Raw genomic sequence first — 24,769 nt, forward strand, 5'->3', positions numbered from 1 at the left:
TGAGCTTTTTTGATCAAGGGTAATGCTTTGCCACTTGAGCCACAGCTCCAATTTTTGATTTTTTTTTTTGCTGCTGAATTGGAGATGAGAGTCTCATACGTTCCTGACTGGGGTGGCTTTGAACTGTGATACTCATATCTCACTCTTCTGAGTAGCCAGAATTACAAATGTGAGCCACTGGTGCCCCGCATGAGCCACTGGCACCTGACAGAAACTTTGACTCTTTAAACATGAAAAGCTATTGCCCCACATAGAAGGCATTTGCCTTATTCATGGCCCAAGTCTCCTGTGATAGAGAAATTTATTTCTCAAAATTCACAAAATTTGTGTTCAAAAGAGTACTTCCCAGATGCTATGGTACATACCTGTAGTGCGCATGGGAGACTGAGGCAGAAGGATTCCCAGAACCCACTTTCAGGTTCAGCCTTGGCAACATAACAAGACCCCATCTCAAAAATGAAAATAAAAAGATAGTGAAATAAACTTTTTTTTTGGGTTGGTCTTTTTTGTGCTCTTCAGCTCAAGATGAGCACTCTACGACTTGAGCCACAGCACCACTTCCAGTTTTCTAGTGGTTTATTGGAGATAAGAGTCTCATGGAGGGTGGGGGGGGGGAGGCTGGGAAGGGATGTAAAGGGTAAACAAAGGAGGAGGCTGCAATGCTTGATAAGAAATGTACTCATTATCTTGCCCATGTAATTGTAACCCCTCTGTACAGTATGTTCACAATAAAAAAAATAAAAAAATTTTAAAAAAAAGAGTCTCATGGACTTTACTGCTCGGGATGGATTTGAACTGCGATCCTCAGATCTCAGCCTCCTGAGTAGCTAGGATTACAGGCGTGAGCCACCGGTGCCCAGGTAGTGAAGTAAACTTTTAAATAATGTTTTTAGTTGGTTTGTAGGATCGGTTCTTCTGAGGTTATTAAAGCTTAAAATTATACAAAGACTTTTCGGGTACCTTCTATACTAGGATGGTGATATGTCTATAGTGAAGAGATTTGAAGTACAAGTTAGGCTTTTAGTGCAGAAATTTTTCTTCTCAAGTGCAGTTTCATTTATCAAAATCAAAATGGGACAGAGATAGGAACTGGCTGTGTTTGGCTTCTATTGCTAAGACGGCAATGTACTTGTTAACAAAAGTAAGGAAACCATTTTTATGCTACCTTTTAGAGAGCAGATAAAGGATCCAGTCATTAGTAGTAGTTATTTCATCATTCTAATCTTTATATTTATTCCCTGCCCCACATCACAAAGAAAAGGATAGGTTTTACAACCGTTAACGTTTATGTACTAGATAATAATCTTGAAAATCTGACATCTCTGAAGAAAAAACTAAACTTGAAATATGAATATGGATCCACTTGGAGTTTGCCAGTGGAAAATAATTCTTATTTTCATTTTCTTTTACTAAATTAAAAATCTGAGATGATTGCCAATTAGATCTGAGGAAGAACTACAATACCGGAGTTATGTCTTTGCATTTTGTCCTTGTAAACTTCAAAAGTTTGAGCATAACTCAGAAGTGTACCTTGTGTGGTACTTTGATTCTTTTTCCATATCAAGGAACTCTTACTCTGTTCCTCATTCTATTGGGAATAGAATTGTATATATCTGCATTATAATACATCAAATAAAAGGTTAAGTGATGTTTGTTCTACATAAAAGGAAATTTTCTCCCATGAGTTTTCTTGTCTCTTGTGGTCAGAGCTTTGGGGTTCAATACCAAATATTGCAAAATAAATCAACATTAGAGGTTATTTGAGAAGATAATGCTTAGGCAAGGTAGTAGAAATGGAGAGCCTCATGTATCAGTTCAGGCCTTAACAAGGGGTGTGGAGATGCCCCACAGATGTACCTGATACTAAAATCTGCCCTGGATTTAATAGGACTGTGGCTAGTTTATAGTGCATTTGCCTGTCTGGCCTTAATCTGATACAACTCAGCTTATTCAGTGAACAAGGTAAAACATGGCTCATCCAGATGCGGTTGTAGCATGAGTCATACTGGATGTCTGAGTTTTGTTGTTGCTTTATCCTTAGAATGTTTAAATGCTAGCTTATACTTTCACCTTTGATTTTCCTAAACTGAGGATACTGTTTTCAGTCATAGCACTTTTAATTGTGAGGTTTCATTAGTGCTTCCTTGGCTTGAATGAAGTAGTTCACTTTTGATTCAGGTACTCATGTCTGGTGTGAATTGTCTAGGTCTTGGTATGGCTCATTAGCACCTCTGTCAGAGCTTAAGCAAAACAAAAAAAGTCAAATTGGACCATAGTTTGTTGTTTGGAGATGTTTAGTAGTGATCACTGTGAAAACTATGGTGATCTCTTTGTGGATTAAAAATATGCATAAATTTTAGTTGTGTGCTGGTGACTCATGCCTGTAATCCTAGCTACTCAGGAGGCTGAGATCTGAGGATCATGGTTTAAAACCAGCCTGGTGAAGGAAAGTCCATAAGACTCTTATCTCTAATTAACCACCAAAAAGCCAAAAAATGGAGCTGTGGCTGACCTGGTAGAGTGCTAGTCTTGGGCACAAAAGCTCAGAGACACAGTCTAGGCCCTGAGTTAAAGCCCCAGGACCAACATGCAGACACACACACACACACACACACACACACACACACACACACACACACACACACACACACACACGAACATAAGTCTTGCTTTATAGGGTTGTAATAATGGGGTGATTTGTGACATGTAGTCTGCTTTATTACCATGTGTCAACCTGGCAGATAAATTACAAAAGAAACTAGATTTTAGTTTAGTACAAATGTCTACTTAAAGTTTTCCTAAGTTCTGAATTTTAATTGGATACTAAATGTAAGTATGCTCTATTTCTGTTAGAACAAAAATAATATACATTTATATGTAATAACAGACATTCTGATATAATATTTTCAAGTTCATTTTTTCTAATTGGTAGCATTCCTGTCCGTTTTTCTTCCTCTTCAAGCAATCAACAGTCTTAGGAGAAAAAAATTATACCACATATCGTATTTTAGAGTGAATATAGGATTCACCCAAGCAAGCAGATCTTATTACAAATGGAATTTTTCAACCCAGGGGGTCACCAGAAGTCTGGTGGTTGGAAAAAGGAATTCTTTAATTCAGATTATCTACATGATAGCCAAATTTTAATCTAAGCCTGTTCTTTTTCCTTGCCAAGTAACATAGAGAATGTCTTGCTGCTGCCCAACCAGTATGTGCTTTAGGAAAGTAAGTTCATTTTAATATTAGTTTAGGCAAAAGGTGCAGGAGGAAAAAGCACCTATGTTCCAAAGGTAAATAGAAAGGTTTTTTGATTTTCTAGTGTCTTGGATTATCTATGCAACTTTCAGTAGTTTGAATAATTCATATTTTAGACCTTTTTAGCCATTTGGTTGAACAAATATCAGAGCCAGATAAATTTTCCAAACTTCTTACTTAACAGTGGTATTATTAATGATGCATTTGACAGCAGGGAGCATAGTGAAGAAGGAGTGTGGAATATAACTTTTCCAAAGCCTATTTATAGTCTGTCTCCACCTAAACAATGCACAGTCAATAGAAATAAATGACATTTGGGGGCTGGGGGTGTACCTCAGTGATAAAGTTCTTACCTAGCATGTGTGAGACCCTGAGTTCTATCCCTTGAACTGCAGGAAAAGAAAGAAATGCTATTTTTTAAAAGAAAAGAGCAGAGAAGCAGAAGGGGGGAAAGTTGTATTTCATGAGGATAGTGTAGCTAGCGTGTAGAGATTTCTATATGTATCACGGGTTATTTAACATTAGAAATATATTAACTTGGAAACTAAAATAACATAAGATTTAACATTTAGATTTAGAGCATATTAGATCAGGATAGGTTTCTGCAAAGGAGCTCGTGACCAAAATTAGGCTAGGACCCATACTTGCTGATTCCTAAGTTCTTCTCCAATTTATGCTTTTTTTTCCATTTCCAAAAATGAAAAATTTGCCTGTGTAAATTCTTAAACTGCTTGACTACTTCTCCAGCTTTGTCTCTCACTGTGTTTTTCCTCCCTGTACTACACATTTGCCTGCTTTTGATTCCTAGAACTACCCTTGCTTCCTCACAAACCTAGTGAATGCCTACTCATTCTGATCACAGCATAAATCTCATTTCTCAGGAACCTGTCTTTTGGTTACCCACATGTTAGACTCTCACAGCCTCTTTTATTTTTCTTTATGACTTAGATCACAAATTGTAATGATCTATTTATTAGCATTATTATTCCAATGTTTTGTCTCCTCCACTGTCCTGTAAATTCAATCAGGACAGGGACCATGTCTGTCCTTCACACTGTTGTCCTTCTAGTCTCAGCAGACTTCCTGCACTTGGCAGGCATTTAGTAAATATTAGAATAAGTGAATGAGTAAATTCAGGCCAACTGTAGAACATAGATCTTGTATGTTAGATCACTGGGAATCAAAACCAGAAAGGCAACTTGATGCCAATTTGCAAAGGCCTTGAGTTTCGCACCTTAAGTGTGAAACCAGATTTATGAGGCAGGCCAGCTTGATTGTTGGGAGCACTGAGTGTCTGAGCTCAATGGACAAGGTATTCCTGGGCTTGGTTATAGAGGCACTTTATGCCCAGGTAAGTTTTAGTGGAAAGATGGGAACAGAAGTCAGTTGTTGAGATTAAAGAGGCCATTGACGTGAGGGTATTGGGACTGTGGGTAAAAAGCATTCATTTAAGAAACTTAATGAGTGCGTAAATGGAAGGGGTCTAAGAAAAGAAGTCTTTCAAAGATAGTAGAGAGATCTTTGGGATTTGAAAGCAGTGAGAAAGTTAATGGTGTAAGAAATTCATAAAATGAGAAGAATGTAAAATGTATGTAAATAGAGGAGCAGCTCTGAATTGAAGGCTTCTTGGAAGTGAGCAAGTAGTCAACTGTTGGGCAGTTGAAAGACTTTGTTCTGGAGAAGAGGAATTATGACGCAGTATGCTTGGTGGTATGTTTCAGCTAGCCAGAGAATGGGTACCTCAGTAACTAACCATTCTTCTTACTCCAAGCCTGATGGGAAAATAAGATGATAAATAAGATAGAAATCTCTTGAGCATAAAGTTAGCATAAGGCAATATTAAGAGAAATGCTTACTGTTTGTTGGACAGTCTGGTGTCTCCCGGGGGACACAAATAATGCAGGACTTTGAGAGTCTTACTCTGGGTTTCTGAGACTATTCTTTCCCAGGTATTTCAATATAGTACATTATGTAGTTCATTGCTATTGCTTTTATGCTTTTTTTAATTATTATTTACAAATGCTCTACCAATGTGTGAGTCCTTGAAACCATATCATTGCATGTTATGTTTACCCTTAATGGATGCATTTGCTTATAATTCTTTTTACTTTGTCTTCAGTTCAGATATTTTGGATGGCAGTAGTAGCAGCAGTGGCTTATCCTCAGACTCACTGGCTTCAGTCAGCGCTCCCGCAGAGTCTTCAGTAGCATGCTCCAATCCATGCTCTTCGCCCATCTTGATGGATGATCTCTCACCCAAGTGACCTAACGATTTCTGATTCAGTGTTTTAGCTGCTGTTTCCCACTTAAAACAGTGAGGAACACAGAGAACTTTGATCCATAATGAGGATTGAAGTTTGACAGATGTCAGCCATTGCCATGCTCTTATTATTATTATTTTGGCATCTCTTTCCTGGAAAGTTTAATTTTACAAGTGTAGTGACTTTACTAATGTCTACTTTTTGCTGATCTCATTTTGTATTTGATGACTAAATGTCAGTATTCACTTTTGATGTGCTTAGAGGATTTTTTTACTTTGTGCCTCAAAGAGCACCTACTTTTTAGTCTAAATATTCAAGGGAGGCACAAATGTGTATTATCTATAACGACAATAATAATAGCTCTTTCTCCAGCAGTGATATGAAAGAGTTGATCAGAAATTATCTTGCTTGAGAGATTTTTTTTTGTTCTTTGTTGACTACATACTTTCTAGTCTCTTTCATTTCATGGTAATACACAAACTGCTTTTGATTATATTAAATTTTAGTTTTTTCTGCATCAGCTTAAAGTACATTATTTTGTTTCCCTTTCCTGTTTGGGCTGCTTACTTGCCATTTCTCACAGAGGGAAAGAAACATAACCGTTTCCATTACTATCATTATTGCTTCTTTGCTTGAAGATTGGCTTTAGTGTTGAGAATGTAAATGGACTTACAAGATGCCTGCATTAGTCTTTGCAAAGTTCTTAGAACTTTGCTTCCACAGTTGCAATTTCTCTCCCCAAATCTATTGCTGTAAGGAATATATAAAATATTGTTGATATTTCTAGGTGGTGTTATCAAGGAGAAGAAATTCCTGCCTTGACCAGATGTGTGGAGCATCTACAAATGAACGAATAATGTTATTTACACCCCAAACCACTGTGTACAAAAGTGAGCATCCATGGAGCTGTCAGTGTCTTTGGTGGTGTTATGGTGGTTTAGGTGCCTGTGGTCCATTATTGTGCTCTAAGGGATGTCTGTTATAAGGTAGTGTGGAAAAGGAGGCTTTATGTATATGATTGCCACATACTATTTTGCTTGCTACTTTTTTTCTGATTCCTTTTTGTCATTGGGTTTGTTTTGTCATGTGGTAATTTGTGTTTTGATTATTGTGTTGCTGCCAGAGGCAGCTCTTATTCTTCTGCCTTATAGAGAGTAGCTTAATATCTGCAAGGAAGCTTGTAGGAGCCAAAAAAGATAATATTATGCATCCTGTTTTTAAGAAGCTGTGTGAGCTGTAGTATATATGCTAAAAGTATGAGGTACCACGTGTTCTTTCATTTTCCCAGAGAAAACTCCTGACTAAGGTATTTAAGAAATCTGCGAGTGATCTGTTGTTATGCTATTTATTATTTATTACACTCTCTAAAGCATCTGTTGCAATAGACTTACTGTTCAGACATGATGGATTGCATTTAATATGCACACATACCCACTAGGACCATAATATTCCATTTTTAAGTGAATGTAAGAAAAGGAAAACCACTGCATTTGTGTTTTTTGAAGGAAAGATCCTTAGATTTAAAGGAAGAGGATGCGCTTTGAAGGCACGCACAGACTAGTGATTGTGTACAGCTTGAATGGAAACTTCTCTTTCAATCATTAGAGAGTAGCACTTAACTTTCAGTAGTTCTGTTGCAGTCAGTTGTGTTATTCATATTGTAATCATCACCCTAACAGCCATTAGGTCTCATGTTGTTTTCCCAGTGCAAAGTTCATAATCCTTCACATCTAACATATATGTATCTATTAGGAAACTTGTCCTCTCATGTGCCATTTTAAAGACAAACTTCTTTGGTAGTATCCAGTATATCTATTCTATTTGTAAAAAAAAAACAAAAAAACTATTTTCAGATGTTTTTGCCTCTGTAACAATAATAGAGGGTTTTTGTCTTTCAAGAGATTTGTCCACCTTCACTCTACTGTCTTTTTTTGCCTTAAAGGGACACTTTTGAGTTCTAATTTAGGACTGCTAAGAAATAACCTCTGAAACATGATGACTTTTAAATTTGTTTTCGAAATTCACTGTTAGGGAAAACTAGGGCAGGAAATTGAAATTGTTCCAGTGGTATGAGAACTTAGAAGCAGGATGATTCACTTTATTGTTTCCCAAGGGTCATTTTTAGTTTTTATTGTTTAAATGGTGTAGAAAGTGAAGCTTGTGCAGGGATTGCTTTCAAATAAGTCCACATAGATATACTAACCCACATATAAGCTTTGTTGACAGTATCCCTTTATTTTTATATAGAGACTAATATTTGAAAAGTGGTTATAAACTTCCCTCTTCCTATTCTAATATTGTGTTACTTCAAACTTCTATTTAAAATAAGTATTAAGAAATGATATGAAGCTCCTATAGGTAATGTTTTTGCTTGAAACTTATATAATCACTGTTTTATGATAACTGCTTTTGGGATAATAGAAAGTTTTGTGAAATAATCAGCCTTATGTGTAACTACTGTAGAGTGAAAATTTAATAAAATATATATGCATACATAAAAATTAGTGTTTTTGAAAGTCTCTATTGTTCTTATTGATGATTGTTTTCTGGCTCCATTCTTTGTCTAATGCAAAAAGTTTTGAGTACAAGGGTATCAAGCACACAAAAGAACTCATTGTTATTGCCTGTCCACATAATCTGTCCAATTTTTTAGAGTCTGTTGTACAATTTCACAATCTTCCTGGAGTTGGAATACATAGGTTCACCAATCAGTTCTTTGTAGGCTTTCCTGTACTAATTATTGCAGCCTTTTCCTTCCTGTGTTTTTCTTCCTTTAGATTTATTTATTTTATTTATTTTTATTTTTATCTATTTTGTATATTTAATTTATTTTTATTTAAATAAACCAGCTTCATATTCCCTTTGACGCAATGCTAAAATATTTCCAGACAAAAACTTATTAAGTATATTATACACTTGTACTTGAAAATTGGTGCAAGTATGGAAGTTTGATTTTTGCCAGGGTCATTGCATATTTCTTACCACTTGAGCCACACACTCAACCCTCAAATTATTTTATCTTGCCATTTTTTACATATTTGTAAAGCCTCTCTAACTTATTTTTAGAACAAGATGGGGGCGAGTAAGAAAAAAAAAGGCTCAATTTACAAACACTCCATTTTATTTTCTGTTTTTTTTTTTTAAAAAAAGACTACTGTTCTTTAAAATAGTTTTTTTCTGAAATAATTTCATCCTTGCAAATAGTTGCAAGCATAGCCCAAAGAAGTCCTATGTGTTCTGCACTGAGGGTCCCTAATTGTTACTATTTAAGTATATTTGTTTTATTCTTTCTCTGTGTGCCTGTGTGCCTGTGTGTGTGTGTGTGTGTGTGTGTGTGCCATCTGAGAATAAGTTCTGAGCCATCTTAGAATAACTTGCACATGTTATACTCCATTCCCCTGAAATGTTTCAGTCTAATTACCTAAAGACAATGACATTCTATAGAACCACATTACAACTATCAAAATTAGGAAACTGATATTGCTACAAAACTGCCATTTCATCTGCCTTTCCAGTTTTGCCTGAGATCCAATCATTCTTTAGCAAAAGAAAGTAAAACATGCTTTCTTGACCAACATTTCTTCCAGATGCCTATTTTACACTTAGTTATTATGTGTATTTAATCTTCCATCTGAAAATCCCTTGTTTTCTTTCCTTGCCTTTTGTGATTTTCACATTGTTAAAAAAGTATCAGCCATTGTCTGTCTTTAAAAAAAATTCATTAGCTTTTTTTAGTAGTACTGGGGAACAACTCAGGGATTTGGCATTTGCTAGACTGAATAATGCCTCCAATTTCAGCTATTTTGTAAAATCCTATTAGCTCGGGTTTGCCTATTGTTTTCTACTCATTAAGTTTAGGTTATGCATTTGAGGTAGAAATATCACAGAAGTGAATCTATGTTTTCAGTGACTCATGTCAAGAATTTGATGGTGTCACTTTGTCCTGTCATTAGTGATGGTAACCTTGGTCTTGTATTTAAGATAGTATGCACCGTATTTCTCCACTGCTCAGTTAGTCTTCTATATGAATTAATAAAATATTTTGTGTAGCCACTTTGGAACTATATATTATATAAATAGCTTCTTTCCTCATTTTTTTTCTCACAACTTTTACTATCCATTGATCTTTCTTGCCTTACAGTATTTTGCTGGTCACCTAATGGTGATTAATTCCATCCTTCTACATTTATTAGTTGTTATTCAACTGTAAAGACTTATCTACCATTTATTTCCATCTGCATGGACCATCAGCCCTTGTTTTAGTGGTGGGTTTTAACCTATTGTCATAATTATTTTGTTATAATAACAAAATCATATATTTTGTTTATTATTTTATCACATATTTTATTTGGGGCATTATTGGGGCTTGAACTCGGGGCCTTACAGTTGCCTGTCAAGCACTCTACCACTCAAGCCATGGTCCAGGATTACAATGATTGTTTGGATATTTGAGTTTTATGGTGAGAGTTGTCTAAGCTCACTCCAGTGTCCTTTTGACATATCCTCATTAGTTCTTGGGTTTTTTTCTTTTTCTTTCTTTTTTAAGCTTTCTAACAGGGTATCTCAGATTCATGCTGTTTATATGTTAGAGTGCTTGCCTAGGAAATGAGAGGCCCTGAGTTAAATTGCCAGTACCTGAAAACAAACAACAGTTTAAAAATTCAGCCAAGGTATGGTTGATTTGCTACTGTGGCATCATTGTTTAAAAACTTCTGCATGCCTGAAAAAATGCATACACCATGTAAGTATGTATATACATATATATAGATATGCATATACAAATTTATATCTGTTTATTAAATATCATGGTTCTGCCTGGCATAGTGGTACATGCATGTAATTCTAGCTTAGGAAACTGTGGGTGAAAGATTGGGAATTCAAGTCTAGCTTGGACTAGATAGCAAGACTCTGTCTTACTAATGAAAAATAAAAGACTGGAAGTGTTGCACAAGTGGTTAAGTGTCTGTGCAGCAAACATGAGGTCCTGACTTCAAACCCAAGCACCACAAAAAAAAACCCTAATTCAATGGTACATTTTTTTGTCTGATAGAAGCTTTGTTTCCTTCATCCTAATGTAATTATTCCTTTCTCACATATAACCAGTTTCTTATCCTTCCAGCTACCACCTGCACTGTCTTCTCAGTCCTGACCACTTCTTGGGTCTGAGCCTGCTGCCCTGCTGCATGGGCATTCTCTAGTCAGAAGAGAAACAGGGAGAGAGTATTAATTACATATTTTAACTATTCCTGGTCCTCCCCACCACTTCTAAGCCTCTTTTCTTCTGTTTTGTTTATAACTCAGGATTTTCTTTTTTGTGTTTTTCTTTTTCTTTTTGAAATATGGTCTTACTATATAGCATAGGCAAGCCCAGGACTTGCAGTCCTACTGCCTCTGCTTCCAAAGTGCTGGGATTACAGGTATGATATGCTTTGCCATACCTAGCTAAATATTTGCTATATTTGTCACATATTTATTGAGCCCAGTGCTGGGAACAATACATGCACATTAAGTCTGTGTGTTCAGGGATATAAGCATAGTAGATCATTAGAAGCACTGATTAGAGCCAGATGTGATGGTGGCACACACCTAAAATCCCAACACTCAGGAGGCTGAAGCAAAAAGATTGGGGGTTTGAGGTCAGCCTGGGCTGCAGGGAAGACCCTATTTTAAAATACCAGAAAAGATCTGGGGTGTGGCTCAAGTAATAAAGTGCTTATCTAATAAGTATGATTAAGGCCCTTAGCTCAAGTCTAAGTACCACAAAAAAGGGGAAAAAACACAAAATACAAAAAGAAGCTGTAATTAGAAGCTGTTGGGAGCACATAGGGAGAGCCAGTCCTGTGATCCTGGAATGTTCCTCAGAAGATTCACAGCCTGATTCTGAAATAAAAACTTGGGGTGGATGGAGCAATGAGAGGGAACTAGGACATGTACCAGAAGAGACCAAACTACTTTTATAGAAATACAAGTCACACACCAATATAACAAATGAAGCTAGAGAGGGAATCAGAGTCTTAGCTTCTGTCAGTGGAAGTTGTGCTTGTGGTTTTACTCAGGGAGGTTGTAAGGAGAAGGCAAAGGGGGAAATTGTGATAAGTATCAACATTCAGGGATCAGGCTGAAGAAGGGATAAGATGACAAGAGAGGTAAGAGAGAAACTGCAGAAAGTAGTCATACCAGTGAAGCTAAGGAAGGAGTATTGCACAGGTCCATTGGGGGGACTGAGCATTCATTTCCTTTTACAACTGATAATTAGAAAGTCTCTGTGACACTTCTTCATAAGTGTACTTTCATTGAGGTGGAATAAACAAAAGTTAACTTGTAATGGCTTGGATAAACAGGGCTTTTCAAAAGTAGACTATTAGCATATATAGTTTATGTCTAATTCCTTTTCATCTTCTTTCCAAACTGTTGCTCAATTACTAGATAATTTTCCCCCAATTTTTCTTCTAGATCCCCAGCAGCTAGCCTTGTATGGGAAATAGAATAGTCACTCAATAAAATATTGTTGACAAGAACTCCATACTCTATCCTATAGAGGGAGCTGAAAGAATATCACTCTAACCTATAGGAGAAGCTGAGAGAAAAATCACAGGGAAATGTTAACCTATAGGAGAAGCTGAAAGAAAACCTGGGAGGTATAAACCCTCTGTTCTAACTTCTAGTAGGAGCATCAAGCCTCATCTTCCAAACATTTTTTGGGAAAACTTGCATGAGAAGTCTTTGTGAAGGAGTTCTCCCCTTAGGTAATATTTCTTCATATATATCTAATATTTACTTTGTCTGCGACATGTGATACTGTTTCTTTGTCATTTGTGCTGGTGAGATGAAGTTTTCCATTATAATAAATTCAGCAAATCATATTTTAAAATCCATACATTGAAAAAATAAATACAGCAAAGAAAAAAATGAATTAATTGAAAGAAACCTGAAAGACACTAGAGGATGAGTGATATTTAGATATGGCCAAAATCTTCAAAGTAAAATACATACTAAGAAGTTCAAACCAGAAAAATATTGGATGGGTCACATTGGTGTATGGAACTGTGAAGAAGTTAAAAGCTGTTGAATCTGTGTGGAACATTCTTTTGGGGTTCGTGTTTGGATTCTTTTTTTTTTTTTTGAGCTTCAATAGATATTTTATTTTTTATATTAACATTTTTTATTGTGAAAATACCGTACAGAGGGGTTACAATTACATGGGCAAGGTAATGAGTACATTTCTTATCAAGCATTGTAGCCTCCTCCTTTGTTTCCCCTTCCCATCCATTCCCATCCTCCCCCTGCCCAACCAAAGTTGTAAAGTTTGTTTTCGACATAACGACTTGTACTTCTCATTGTTGCAATGGGTCCACCTGTATCCCTATTTAAATGACTTGTTTTTCCCCTTCCATTTTACTTTCTTCTTCCTGTGATGTGTGGTAAGAGTCTGTGGTACCCTTCTTTTAACTTCTGAGAAGACTGCCTCATATCATCAAGGCCAAGAGGGAACTTTGATGGGGCTGAGGGAAAAGGGACCTAAGAAGCTGGTCAGGCCTGGATTGCTTGCCTAATTCCCTGAAGTCCAGCTAAATTCAGAATAAACCCCTCAAAGAAAGAAGATTCTAGTCTGAGTCCTTAAGGCCTGTGGCTTTGGGCAAAAGAAAATTTTAGTTTAACACAACTGAGAGAGCCCTCCCTAGTGAGGTGTTCATCTATTTGACTCTGTCCTAATGGCATTTACAATCTCCTTCCTAGATTGTGCAGCATAGGGTGGCAAGGAAGCTGGTTTGACCATGAAGGGTGAAGAATTCTAGGGTTTGTGCCCCAGATGATGGCCCAGATACATTACTCTCAGCACTTGGGAGGCTGAGACAGAAGGATTATGAGTTCAAGGCCAGCCTGAACTATGTAGCAAGACTCTGTTTCAAAATTTCTAATTCCGGGGCTGGGAAGATGGCTCAGTGGTAGAGCGCTTGCCTTGCATGCCTGAGGCTCTGGGTTCAATTCCTCAGCACCACATAAGCAAAAAAGAAAAAAGCCAGAAGTGGCACTGTGGCTCAAGTGGTAGAGCGCTAGCCTTGAGCTGAAGAGCTGAGGGACAGCGCCCAGGCCCAGAGTTCAGGCCCCACGACCGGACCAAAAAAAAAAAAAAAAAAAGAATAACAATACCAAAATTTCTAATTCCTTATTTTGGAATTATCAAGGTAAAGCAACTCATGATAAAAAGTTCAAATCTTATGAAAGTATTCAAATAAAAATCCTCATGTCATCAGTCTTGCCTTCCATCATGTGATAGTTTAACTTGTATACTAAATTGTCTATACAAAATACTAACATATTTGTGGGAGTTCTTCATGAGCATTTTAAAACATTTTTTGAGGCAGAGTATTGCTAGGTAATATTAACTAGCCTCAAACATTATGTAGACCTCATTGGCCTGGAACTCAGGGATCCTTCCAAGTGCTGGGGTTACAGGCCTGTGCCACCACACCTGGCTGAAAGCATTTTAGAAGTGTAACATACACAGGAAAACAAGCTTGACGTACTAGAGATTACATGTTGTATGGAATGTTCTGTGTGATTTGGATTACCATTATTAGGGCATATTCAATTTGTGATAATTGCTAAAGAATGAATGACTCTGTGAGTTCTGGAATTTTCTTTGTGATCTGGGTGATAATTAGTTTTCTGTTTTTTTTGTTTTTTGTTTTCCAATTTGTGGTCTTTCCTGGAGAGGTGAATGATACAAATGGGCATTAGGGGGCGCTTAAAGAGTTCTGGGATTTTCTGTGTAACTTAAGTGATAGCTAAGTGATTGTATTCCGTTTGTTTCATTAATGAAGAGTCAATAGCTTGGAATCAACCCAGATGCCCCTGAGCAGATGAATGGATCAAGAAAATGGAGTATATATTCACAATGGAATTCTATGCTTCCATCAGAAAGAATAATATTGTACCATCCATAAGGAAATAGAGAGTTGGAAAAATTACATTAAGTAAAATAAGCCAGACCCAAAGCAACACAGGCTGCATGGTTTCCCTCACTTGAGATAACTAGAATGTGCCTGTAAATCTACAAGTAAACACACTGGATGGTAAATGACAAAAAAATACACTTGGACATAATAAATCATGAGACTTTAGACATTCCCAGTGAGACCAAAGGAGAATATTCTTGAGAGGATCCCAAAGTATCAATAGTTATGGGAATATGATCATATAAAATGATTTTTATCGAAATGAACTCCAAGAAAAGGAAACAAGAGTGGTTTTATTTTTTTGTTAGTTTGCCTTTTTATTTCTTTGTTGCTGTTTTTTCCCCTGTACTTTTTATCATGTATGTAAGTTTTTCTGTTTGGGAAAGGGTATGAAGGAGCACAGAAATAGCGGGACAAAGGGTGAACAAATGGAGCACTGATACTTATTAGACACTATATTGAAAATGAACTATATAACTTGTGGGGGAGGGGCATTGATAAGGAAAAATTGGGAGAGAGCAAAAGAAGAGGTGATGTTGTTCAAAAAGAAATGTTCTCAATACCTGACTTATGTAACTGTAATCCCTGTGTACAACACATTTACAATAACAAAAAAAAAAAGATTGGAGCTGGGAAGGTGGCTCAGTGGTAGAGCGCTTGCCTTGCATGCCTCAGGCCCTGGGTTCGATTCCTCAGCACCACATAAGCAAAAAGAAAAAAGCCGGAAGTGGCGCTGTGGCTCAAGTGGTAGAGCGCTAGCGTTGAGCTGAAGAGCTGAGGGACAGCGCCCAGGTCCTGAGTTCAGGCCCCATGAACAGACCCCCTCCCCCACAAAAAAAAGATTAAAAAGAGTCAATAGCTAGAAATGAGCATAAGAGACTGCTTCAAGAGTTCTAGAATATTAAGCTAGGTACAGGTGGCTTGTAATACTAGCTACTCAGGAGTCTGAGGTCTAGAAGAACATGATTTGAAACTAGCCTGGACAGAAAAGGCCAACTCCATCTCCAAAATAACAAAAAGCCAGAATTGACTTGTGGCTCAAGTGTTAGAGTGCCAAGTGAGCAAGAAAATCAAGCAAGGGTAAGGCCCTGAATTCAAATCCTGACACTGGCCCAAAAAAAGAATTCTAGAACATTCTTTATTGAACTAAGTGAAGGATTCTGAGTTTGATTTTAACATCTATACATTATTTTCATTTTGCAATTTAGGTTTTTATAATTTATTTGTGTATACAAGTAAATGTTCTTACATGTATACTTTTGTTTCTGTAAGAAACATTACCTTTTTGTGAAATGAGTCTCACTATGTCAATCAAGATGTGGCCTCAAACTTGTGATACTCCTACGTCAGTGTAGCTAGGATTACAGATATCCAGGACTATGCCCAGCTAAAAGGGATTCTCAGAAGTGATAAGTGGCTGGGTCAAAGACTATGCATTTTAACAAAGGAGGAGACAACAATGCTTGATAAGAAATGTACTCATTACCTTGCCCATGTAATTGTAACCCCTCTGTAAGGTATTTTCGAAATTAAAAAAAAGACTATGCATTTTATTCATTATTTTTCTTTAAATAAGACAAGGGGCTGGGAAGGTGGCTCAGTGGTAGAGTGCTTGCCTTGCATGCATGAGGCCCTGGGTTCAATTCCTCAGCACCACATAAGCAGAAAAAGCCAGAACTGGCACTGTGGCTCAAGTGGTAGAGCACTAGTCTTGAGCTGAAGAGCTGAGGGACAGTGCCCAGGCCCAAACTTCAGGCACTATGACTGGCAAAAAAAAAAAAAAAAAGGTAAGACAAATTCAGTGTAAAAACAAAAAACCAGTAAAAAGGGAATATGGGGGAAAGTTACTCTTCCTCCTATCCTCGATGTCCAGTCCCATTAGATCTTTCCTTAGAAGCAACTAATGTAGTTAGCTTCTGGCATGTTTTTATAGGGATAGTGTGTGCATTGCATACACATTTTAATGTGTGTGTGCACGTGTTCATGCGTGAGTGCACACACACAAGTGCCAGTTTCATTCCTGAGGCTTAAACTCAAGGCCTTAGCACAGTTCTTGAGCTTTGTTCAAGGCTAGTACTCTACCACTTGAGTCACCACTCCTTCCAGGTTTGAGGTACTTAAGTAGAGATAAGAGTCTCACAGAGTTTCCTGCCCAGGCTGGCTTTCAACCTGAGTAACTAAGATTACAGGCATGAGCCACCAGGGCCTGACAGCATTTGAATAGTGTGTGTGTGTGTGTGTGTGTGTGTGTGTGTGTGTGTGTGTGTGTGTGTGTGTGTGTGTGTGTGTGTGTGTGTATGTGTGTGTGTGTGACAGTCCTAGAGCTTGAACTCAGGGCCTGGGTGCTGTTTTTGAGCCTTTTTTTTTTTAATTTTATTTTATTTGAGAACATACTGTACAGAGGGGTTACAATTACATTGGCAGGATAATGCATACATTTCTTACCAAGCATTGCAGCCTCCTCCTTTGTTTACCCTTCACCTCCCTTCCCAGCCTCCCCCCTCCCCCCCACCCAATCATACCCCCCTCCCCCCCCACTCCGACATTGTAAAGCTTGCTTTGACATGACATTTTGTAATTCTCCTTGTTACAACAGGTCCACCTGAATCCTTAAACGACTTGTTTGTCCCCCTCTCCTCCACATGTTATACTGACATCAAATAAAGTGAAAGCGGGGGTTACACTGTGGGGGAGGGACATACAAAGCAACAAAGAAATAATCTTATAAATGCGTTAGAAACACATGCATGAAAGAAACGAAAACATTAAAATACATATTTAAGGGTTCGTTTTCCTAACATCACATTATCTGATCTTTTCCGCTTGACTCATACCTATACTAGATATTGCAAATAAGGGAAACCATGGGACCTATGTTTCTTTGGGCCTGGCTTACTTCACTTAATATAATTTTTTCCAAGCCTTTCCATTTCCTAACAAATGGGGAGATGTCATTCTTTCTGATGGAGGCATAGAATTCCATTGTGTATATATACCACATTTTCTTGATCCATTCATCTACTGAGGGGCTTCTGGGTTGGTTCCATATCTTAGCTATGGTAAATAGATGAAAACTTTAAAATCTTGAAAAAGGAAATCAACACAGAACTTAAAAAATGGCAAAACCTCCCATGCTCCTGGATTGGCAAGATTAACATCGTGAAAATGGCAATACTTCCCAAGGCTATCTACAAATTCAACGCAATACCAATCAAAATTCCACCCTCATTCTTCAAGGAAATAGAAGAGGCAATCCAAAAATTCATATGGAACAATAAAAGACCCCAAATAGCAAAAACACTTCTCAACGGAAAGAACACTGTTGGAGGAATATCAATACCAAATTTCAAACTCTACTATAAAGCCATAGTAATCAAAACAGCTTGGTATTGGCATAAGAACAGACCTCAGGACCAATGGAATAGAATTGAAAACCCAGAAATGAACCTACAGACCTATAGCCATCTAATCTTCGATAAGGGAGCTAAAACAATAGAATGGAAGAAAGACAACCTCTTCAGTAAATGGTGCTGGCAAAATTGGTTAACTACATGTAGAAAACTTAAGCTAGATCCTTATATATCACCCTGCACCAGAATCAACTCCAAATGGATCAAAGACCTTGAACTCAAAGCAGACACTCTGAAAACATTACAGGATGGAATAGGAGAAACCCTAGGTCTCCTTGGCTCAGGCCGAAATTTTCTGAATAGAGACCCGGAAACACAACAAATCAAAGAAAGGTTGGACAAATGGGATTGCATAAGGTTGCAGAGCTTCTGCAGGGCAAATGACATAGCTAGCAAGATCAATAGAAAGCCCACCGATTGGGAGAAGATCTTTACTAGCCATATAACGGACAAGGGTCTCATATCTAAAATATACTTGGAACTCAAAAAATTAAACCCCCCAACAACAAATCCTCAAAGAAACAACTGCCCAATAAATAAGTGGGCGAAAGACTTAAAGAGAAGCTTCTCTGAAGAAGAAAGAAGGATGGCCATTAGACACATGAAGAAATGTTCAACATCCCTAGCCATAAAAGAAATGCAAATCAAAACAACATTGAGATATCACCTCACTCCAGTTAGAACAGCAAAAATCAAGAACTCTAACAACAACAGATGCTGGAGGGGATGTGGACAGAAAGGAACCTTACTTCATTGTTGGTGGGAATGTAAACTTGTTCAACCACTTTGGAAAGCAGTATGGAGGTTCCTCAAAAGACTTCACATAGATCTCCCCTATGATCCAGCAATCGCACTTTTGGGCATTTACCCAAATGTATACAAACAAGACCACACTAAAGCTACCGAGCCTTTTTTTTTTTTTTTACTGAACACTAGAATTCTACCACTTGACGTACAGCTCCACTTCCAGCTTTTTGATGCTTAATAAGAGGTAAGAGTCTCACAGAATTTCCTGACTGAGTTGGCTTTGAACCACAATCTTTAGATCTCAGTTTCCTGAGTAGCAAGGATTACAGGCATGAACCACTGGTACCCAGCACATTTGAATATTTTTATTGGCACTTCTTAAAAGCTAACACTCTAATCCACCAAAATCATACGAATGTATAATCTCATTGATGGTATGAGCTTCCATGTTCCTATAGATGTGATTCAAAGATTCTGAGAAAGACTTAAGTAGGGAAAAAATGTCATATTTCATTTATTGATTGATTCAGTCACTGAAAACACATTTCCATGCTTCAAAATCCAAAAGATATAAAAGCTCTCCCTCACAGCTTCATCGACAAACTCCAACCCTGTAGTTCCTCTTTCAAAACAAGTTTATTTCCATTTCCTTGTGTAGTCTTATAAAGTTTGCATGCATACAAAAATACATCTGTATATTTTTCCCAAAACACAACCTTGCATGGCATAAGGTATGGCATTGTATAAGCTATTCCTCTCCTTTTTCCATGGAAAACTTAAGGGACTTAAAATTATAGTGCTTCATTTTTCCTATGCATCATTGTGTAAGCTTAAATTTGGTCAGCTCTTTGAATCTGACTCCTCAGGCTCATCTGATTTTAGCCAGCCAGGTGATAAGTCAGTTTGGGATTGGTTGGTCTGGAATAGCTCCAGGGTCTACCTTAACAGGGTCTGTCCGCCTGCAGCAACTTAGCCAGAACACATTCTTATTGTGACACCAGAGTTCCACAAGAATGAAAGCATGCAGTCTCTAGTTGCCTGGGGTCAGCCTTCCAACACCATAACTACCATCCTGTCCCATTGACTGAAGCGAGTCACTAGGCTAGTCCAGACTCACAGAATGTGAGGAGCTGCACATCACATTGCAAGATCTGTGGGTTGAGAGGGGAAAATTGGGGCCATCTTGCCCATCAAACACAGTACTTGTTCTGTACCTTACCTTTGAAAAAAATTTATATAACAGTAGATCTTGGGCTGGGAAGGTGGCTCAGTGGTAGAGCACTTGCCTTGCATGTATGTTGCCCTGGGTTCGATTCCTCAGCACCACATAAGCAAAAAGAAAAAAGCCGGAAATGGTGCTGTGTGGCTCAAGTGGTAGAGCGCTAGCCTTGAGCTGAAGAGCTGAGGGACAGCGCCCAGGCCTAGAGTTCAGGCCCCACGACCCCCCCCCAAAAAAAAACAGTAGATCTTGGAAGTGGTTTCATATCCACCAACAAAGAACTTCTTTTTATAATTTCATGTTATGCAGGTAAATTATTAATGAAAGAAATTATTATTGCTCCCAAGCTTTTTATATTATGTAATGATGCTATAATGACTAACATGGAAACACTGACTATCATAGATAAATTCTCAGGAGGGAAGTCATTAGGTCAGAGGTATAGCTTTGGTAGATACATACTTGTCTAAGTGTAATATAAATTGTTTTAATCTTTTACTTAGAAAAGCTGTCAACCCTACAGCATAGTTGAAAGAATAGTACACATAAACACCTATACACATCCCACCATCATGAAACACTTGTTAATATGCTGCATTTGTTTTCTCCATATATATGTATGTATATCTATATATCCTATATACACATATTTTATGAACCTGTTGAAATTAAGTTGCAGATAAAGACAGTATCACCTGAAAGCAAAGGCATTTGCCTATGTAATCACAATTTCATTTGCATGCCCCAAAACTTTGAGATTGATCAAATAATATTAACTCATAGATAATGTTCAAAGTTCCCAAATTGTGTCAACTATTTTGTCTAGAGCTTTTATTTATACTTTGCTCTTTATCCTTTGTGGTACAGGAGATTGAATCAAGGTACTCACAAATACTAGGCAAATGCTTTACCACTTAAACTATGCTCACATCCCTAAAACTGCCTTTATCCAACTGGGAATCCAAAATATAGGATCAAACATTATTCAAATGCACTTACTTTTCAAGTTTCTAGCTTTTTTTATTTTTTGCCGGTTGTGGGCCTTGAACTCTGGGCCTGGGTGCTGTCCCTCAGCTCTTCAACTCAAGGCTAGTGCTGTACCACTTGAGCCAGAGTGCCACTTCCAGTTTTTTCTGCTTATGTGGTGCTGAGGAATTGAACCCAGGGCCTCATGCATGCGAGGCAAGTACTTTACCACTGAGCCACCTTCCCAGCACAGTTTCCCACTTCTTTAGTGGAACAGGGGTTTGAATTCAGGCCATGAGCTTGCTGTGAACATACTTTGTCACTTGTCCCATATCTCTAGCCCATTTTGATTTCCTTATTTTTTGAATATGGAGTTGCTTTTTGCCAAAGCAGATCTGTGGATCTCAATTCTTCTATTTACGCTTTTTGTGTAGTTCGAATGCCAGACGTGTACCACCACATCCTGATATTTATTAGCTGTGGCATGTCTCATGAACTCTTTGACTGACTTTGAATTGACCTCGAATCATGATTCTCCTGATCTCTGTCTCTTAAGTAGGTAGGATTACAGACATGAGCTATCACAATCATCTCAGTTTTCTTGAACAGATAAGACCTTTTAATATCTTTCATGAAATATTAATTTCAAAGTGTCCAGGCCAGTTGTTTTGTGTTTCATCCATAATTGGAATTGGTCACATTATTTCTTCATGACCAGGTTCAAGTTAACCATTTTTGGCAAGAGTATCACATAGGTAATTCCCATTGCATTGCATCAGAAGGTTCAAGATGTTCTTTTGTTCCACTAGAGATGACAGGGTTGATCACTTGGCTAAAGTAATGCTGTCTGGATTTCTACATTGCAGATATAAACTTTCCTCTCTATAATTAATATTGAATTAATATAGAAAAGTAAATGTGGTAATCTAAATGTTGTGTTCCCCAACAACATTCTTTCACCCAATAGTTTTACCATTCATTTTGATCCTACCTGAATCCAGGTTTTATGTTTTTTTCAGGTCCCAGGACTTGAACTCAGGGCTTTGGACACTGTCCCTGAGATTCCTTTACTCAAGGCTAGCACTATTACTTGAGCCTCAGCTTCACTTGAGGCTTTTTTGGTAGTTTATTGGAGAGATGAGTCTCACACTTTCCTGCCTAGGCTGACTTCAACCCGTGATCATCAGAGCTCACCTTTCTGAGTAGCTAGAATTATAGGTGTGAATCACTGGCACCTGGCTCTGACTTCATTTTTTTTTTTTAACAAGGTGACTGCTGCAAAATTTTGTTTCCTAATTTTAGCACTACTTTCACATTTATTTTTTTTTAAACTAGGGCTGAGAACCGAACCCAGGGCCTTGGGCACGCCAGACGGGCGCCCTTCCGCTGGGCTAAACCCCCAGCCCCTACTTTCACATTTATTAAGTAAGATTTTATATTAATAAAACTGACCCCACCTTCTTTTTGCATAGCTCTTTAATTTTTAAAGGAGTATTCAAGCGGGGCACTGGTAACTCATGCCTGTAGTCCTAGCTATTTATTCGGGAGGCCGAGAATTGAGGATCTCAGTTCCACTCCAAACTTGGGAGTAAAGTTCATGAACTCATCTCCAATTAACCATCAAAAAGCTAGATATAGAGCTGTAGTTCAACTGGTAGAGTGGTAGCCTTGAGTGAAAAAGCGAAGGGACACTTCCCAGGCCCTGACTTCAAGCCCCTGTACTAGTGTCCCCCCCACCAAAAAAGAGCTTATTCAGTGTGTTTACTTGTATCCATTATTATAGTGGTGCATAAGCAAACAGAAAAATGGAATGAAGCACAAAGTCTAGGTACAGACCCAAGTATATATGGAAATTTAATATAAAATAAATATGGCATACTCAGGCAACTGAGGCAAAATAGACTTTTTTCTGTTGGAGTAGCTGGATTAAGATAATTAAGATAATTCAGTCCCATACTTCACAGTGTATTCTGTAATAAACTCCAAATGTAAATATTAAAATCAGACAAAACCTTGGAGAAAATGTAGATTAACTTCTTTATAATTCAGATGAGGAAATAGCCTTTCCAAGTACTTCTAGCTTCAAATCCAAATGCAACAAAAAGAATTACAATTTCAACTATATAAAAATCAAATGGTAGAGTGCCTTCCTAGCAAGCACGAAGCCCTGAGTTCAAACTTCACTACTAAAAAAATAAACAAAAACCTTTTGCGTAGCAAAAATATCACATAAGCAAAGGAAAGCAAGGGACAACAAAACAGAATATTTGTGTGTCTTAATCAAAAGGCTAATATCCTAAATATGTTAAGAATTCTTAAATCCACACTCATATTCCTTGCTTTGGCCACAATATTAATGCTCAATTAATATTTGTTCAGCAATCTAATTACTCGCTCTTTAGACTTACCACTTAAGAGTTGAATAAATGAATAAACATGGAGGCAAGCAATCATATCTAAATCCATATATTTTTTTAATTCCCTCTCTCCCTTTCAATTCTTGCCCAATTTCTGTGGCAAAATCTCTCTCCTGTCTTTTTTCCCTAAATTCTTTGTCTCCATTTGTTTACTTCAGTAGTGCCCATAAGCATAAAATTCATGCCTTGATAAAAAAACAAGACAACTTTGGGGTTTTCAAGAGATATTAAATGTTAGAATGTAAAATGCTTGAACATGTCCTGCTTTCTTATCTTTCTATGATTATCTTTCCATGCACCCAAACGGGAACACTGAGAAATAATTAATGTTAAAATCATTCCAACATGTTTTATCTTATTGCTCAAACTGCTTCCTGAAATCTCATTGCAAACCTACAATATATTTACTTTGTGGATTAACTTGGAGCTCGAAGCAAGATTTTAAAAAAATTGCATGTAATTTTTTTAAAGCAGTTGCTTCATCTACATTTTTTCCTAATACAAGAAAGGCTATGTTTTGACCCAACTGCTCTGCTTTTTATCATTTTTAAGTCTAAGTTATAGTTCTCATATTTGTTTCTGTAAGTAAATATATTTTAAGCACCACAACTTAATATATCAATAAATGTTTGAAATTGAAACATTTACAAATTCAGAGACTGTATGTTTATGACTGTCTGTTGATGGAATTTGTTAGTGATTCCTTAAACAATTTCTTTTCTGATCTTTCTTCTTTATTTTCCTTTTTCTCTCCTTTTCCTTTCCTTCCTTCCTTCCTTCCTTCTCTTTCCTCTCTCTCTCTCTCTCTCTCTCTCTCTCTCTCTCTCTCTCTCTCTCTCTCTCTCTCTCTCTCTCTCTCTCTTTCTGTTTCTTCCTTCCCTCCCTTCCTCCATCCTTTCTTTCCTTTCTTCCTTTGTTTTTAGAGACAGGGTTTCTCTATGTCACCAAAGCTGGCCTAGAGTATATTATATAGTTCATTAGAGGCATGCACCACTACACCAAGCTGTCCTTGTTTTTCTAGAAATCATTGATATATTTTTCTGCTACAACTAGTTTTCATCATGTATGATAAGGCCTTCTTTATATGTTGAATTTTTCCTCAGAAGGTGAATGAGTCACTGGATTTCATAAGCCCAGAAAAACAGGCTTTTCCCCAGACAGCCATTGTAAAAGTTGCCTCTTGGTAGTAGATCTTATTTTCTCTAGCACAGTAATTATAAGTTGACCCAATAAATATTACTTTGAAATTTTGCTCAGTTGAAAGGCATTATCAAAAAAAACCTCACATGTATTAGACTGGAGCAGATTGAATCTACTATGTAACTTTTGTTACTATCTTTGGAGTTTTGATTAATCATATAAACATGCTTATTTATTATACTAAAATTGTGTTGTGCTGGATTTTAAAAGGCTTTAGAGAATATGAATACAAATAGAATGGGACATTTAAAAGTATGGGATTAATATGCAGATAGCAATCTTTCTATTCATTCCTGTAAAAATCATGTATGTACTTTGTAGAATATATAAAAAG

At 37.3% G+C, this 24,769-nt stretch overlaps 1 protein-coding gene across 15 annotated transcripts in view; it reads left to right on the forward strand.

Annotated features, from left to right (window-relative positions):
• The window catches only part of Pabir2 (PABIR family member 2), a 29,282-nt gene extending 21,290 nt beyond the window's left edge, over positions 1–7,992 (forward strand). For 8 of the 15 annotated variants that reach the window (XM_070039687.1, XM_070039688.1, XM_070039689.1 and 5 more), the window contains exon 9: positions 5,375–7,992. In XM_070039687.1, the coding sequence (XP_069895788.1) occupies positions 5,375–5,519 (145 nt within the window). In that variant the 3' untranslated portion in view covers positions 5,520–7,992. The remainder of the gene's footprint in view (positions 1–5,374) is intronic. The other 7 variants (XM_070039696.1, XM_070039697.1, XM_070039698.1 and 4 more) reach the window with 2 other exon arrangements.
• Positions 7,993–24,769: the final 16,777 nt, after the last annotated feature.

Source organism: Dipodomys merriami, unplaced genomic scaffold, assembly GCF_024711535.1.
Source record: "Dipodomys merriami isolate MVZ:Mamm:240054 unplaced genomic scaffold, mDipMer1.0.p SCAF_3, whole genome shotgun sequence".
NCBI lineage: Eukaryota > Metazoa > Chordata > Mammalia > Rodentia > Heteromyidae > Dipodomys > Dipodomys merriami.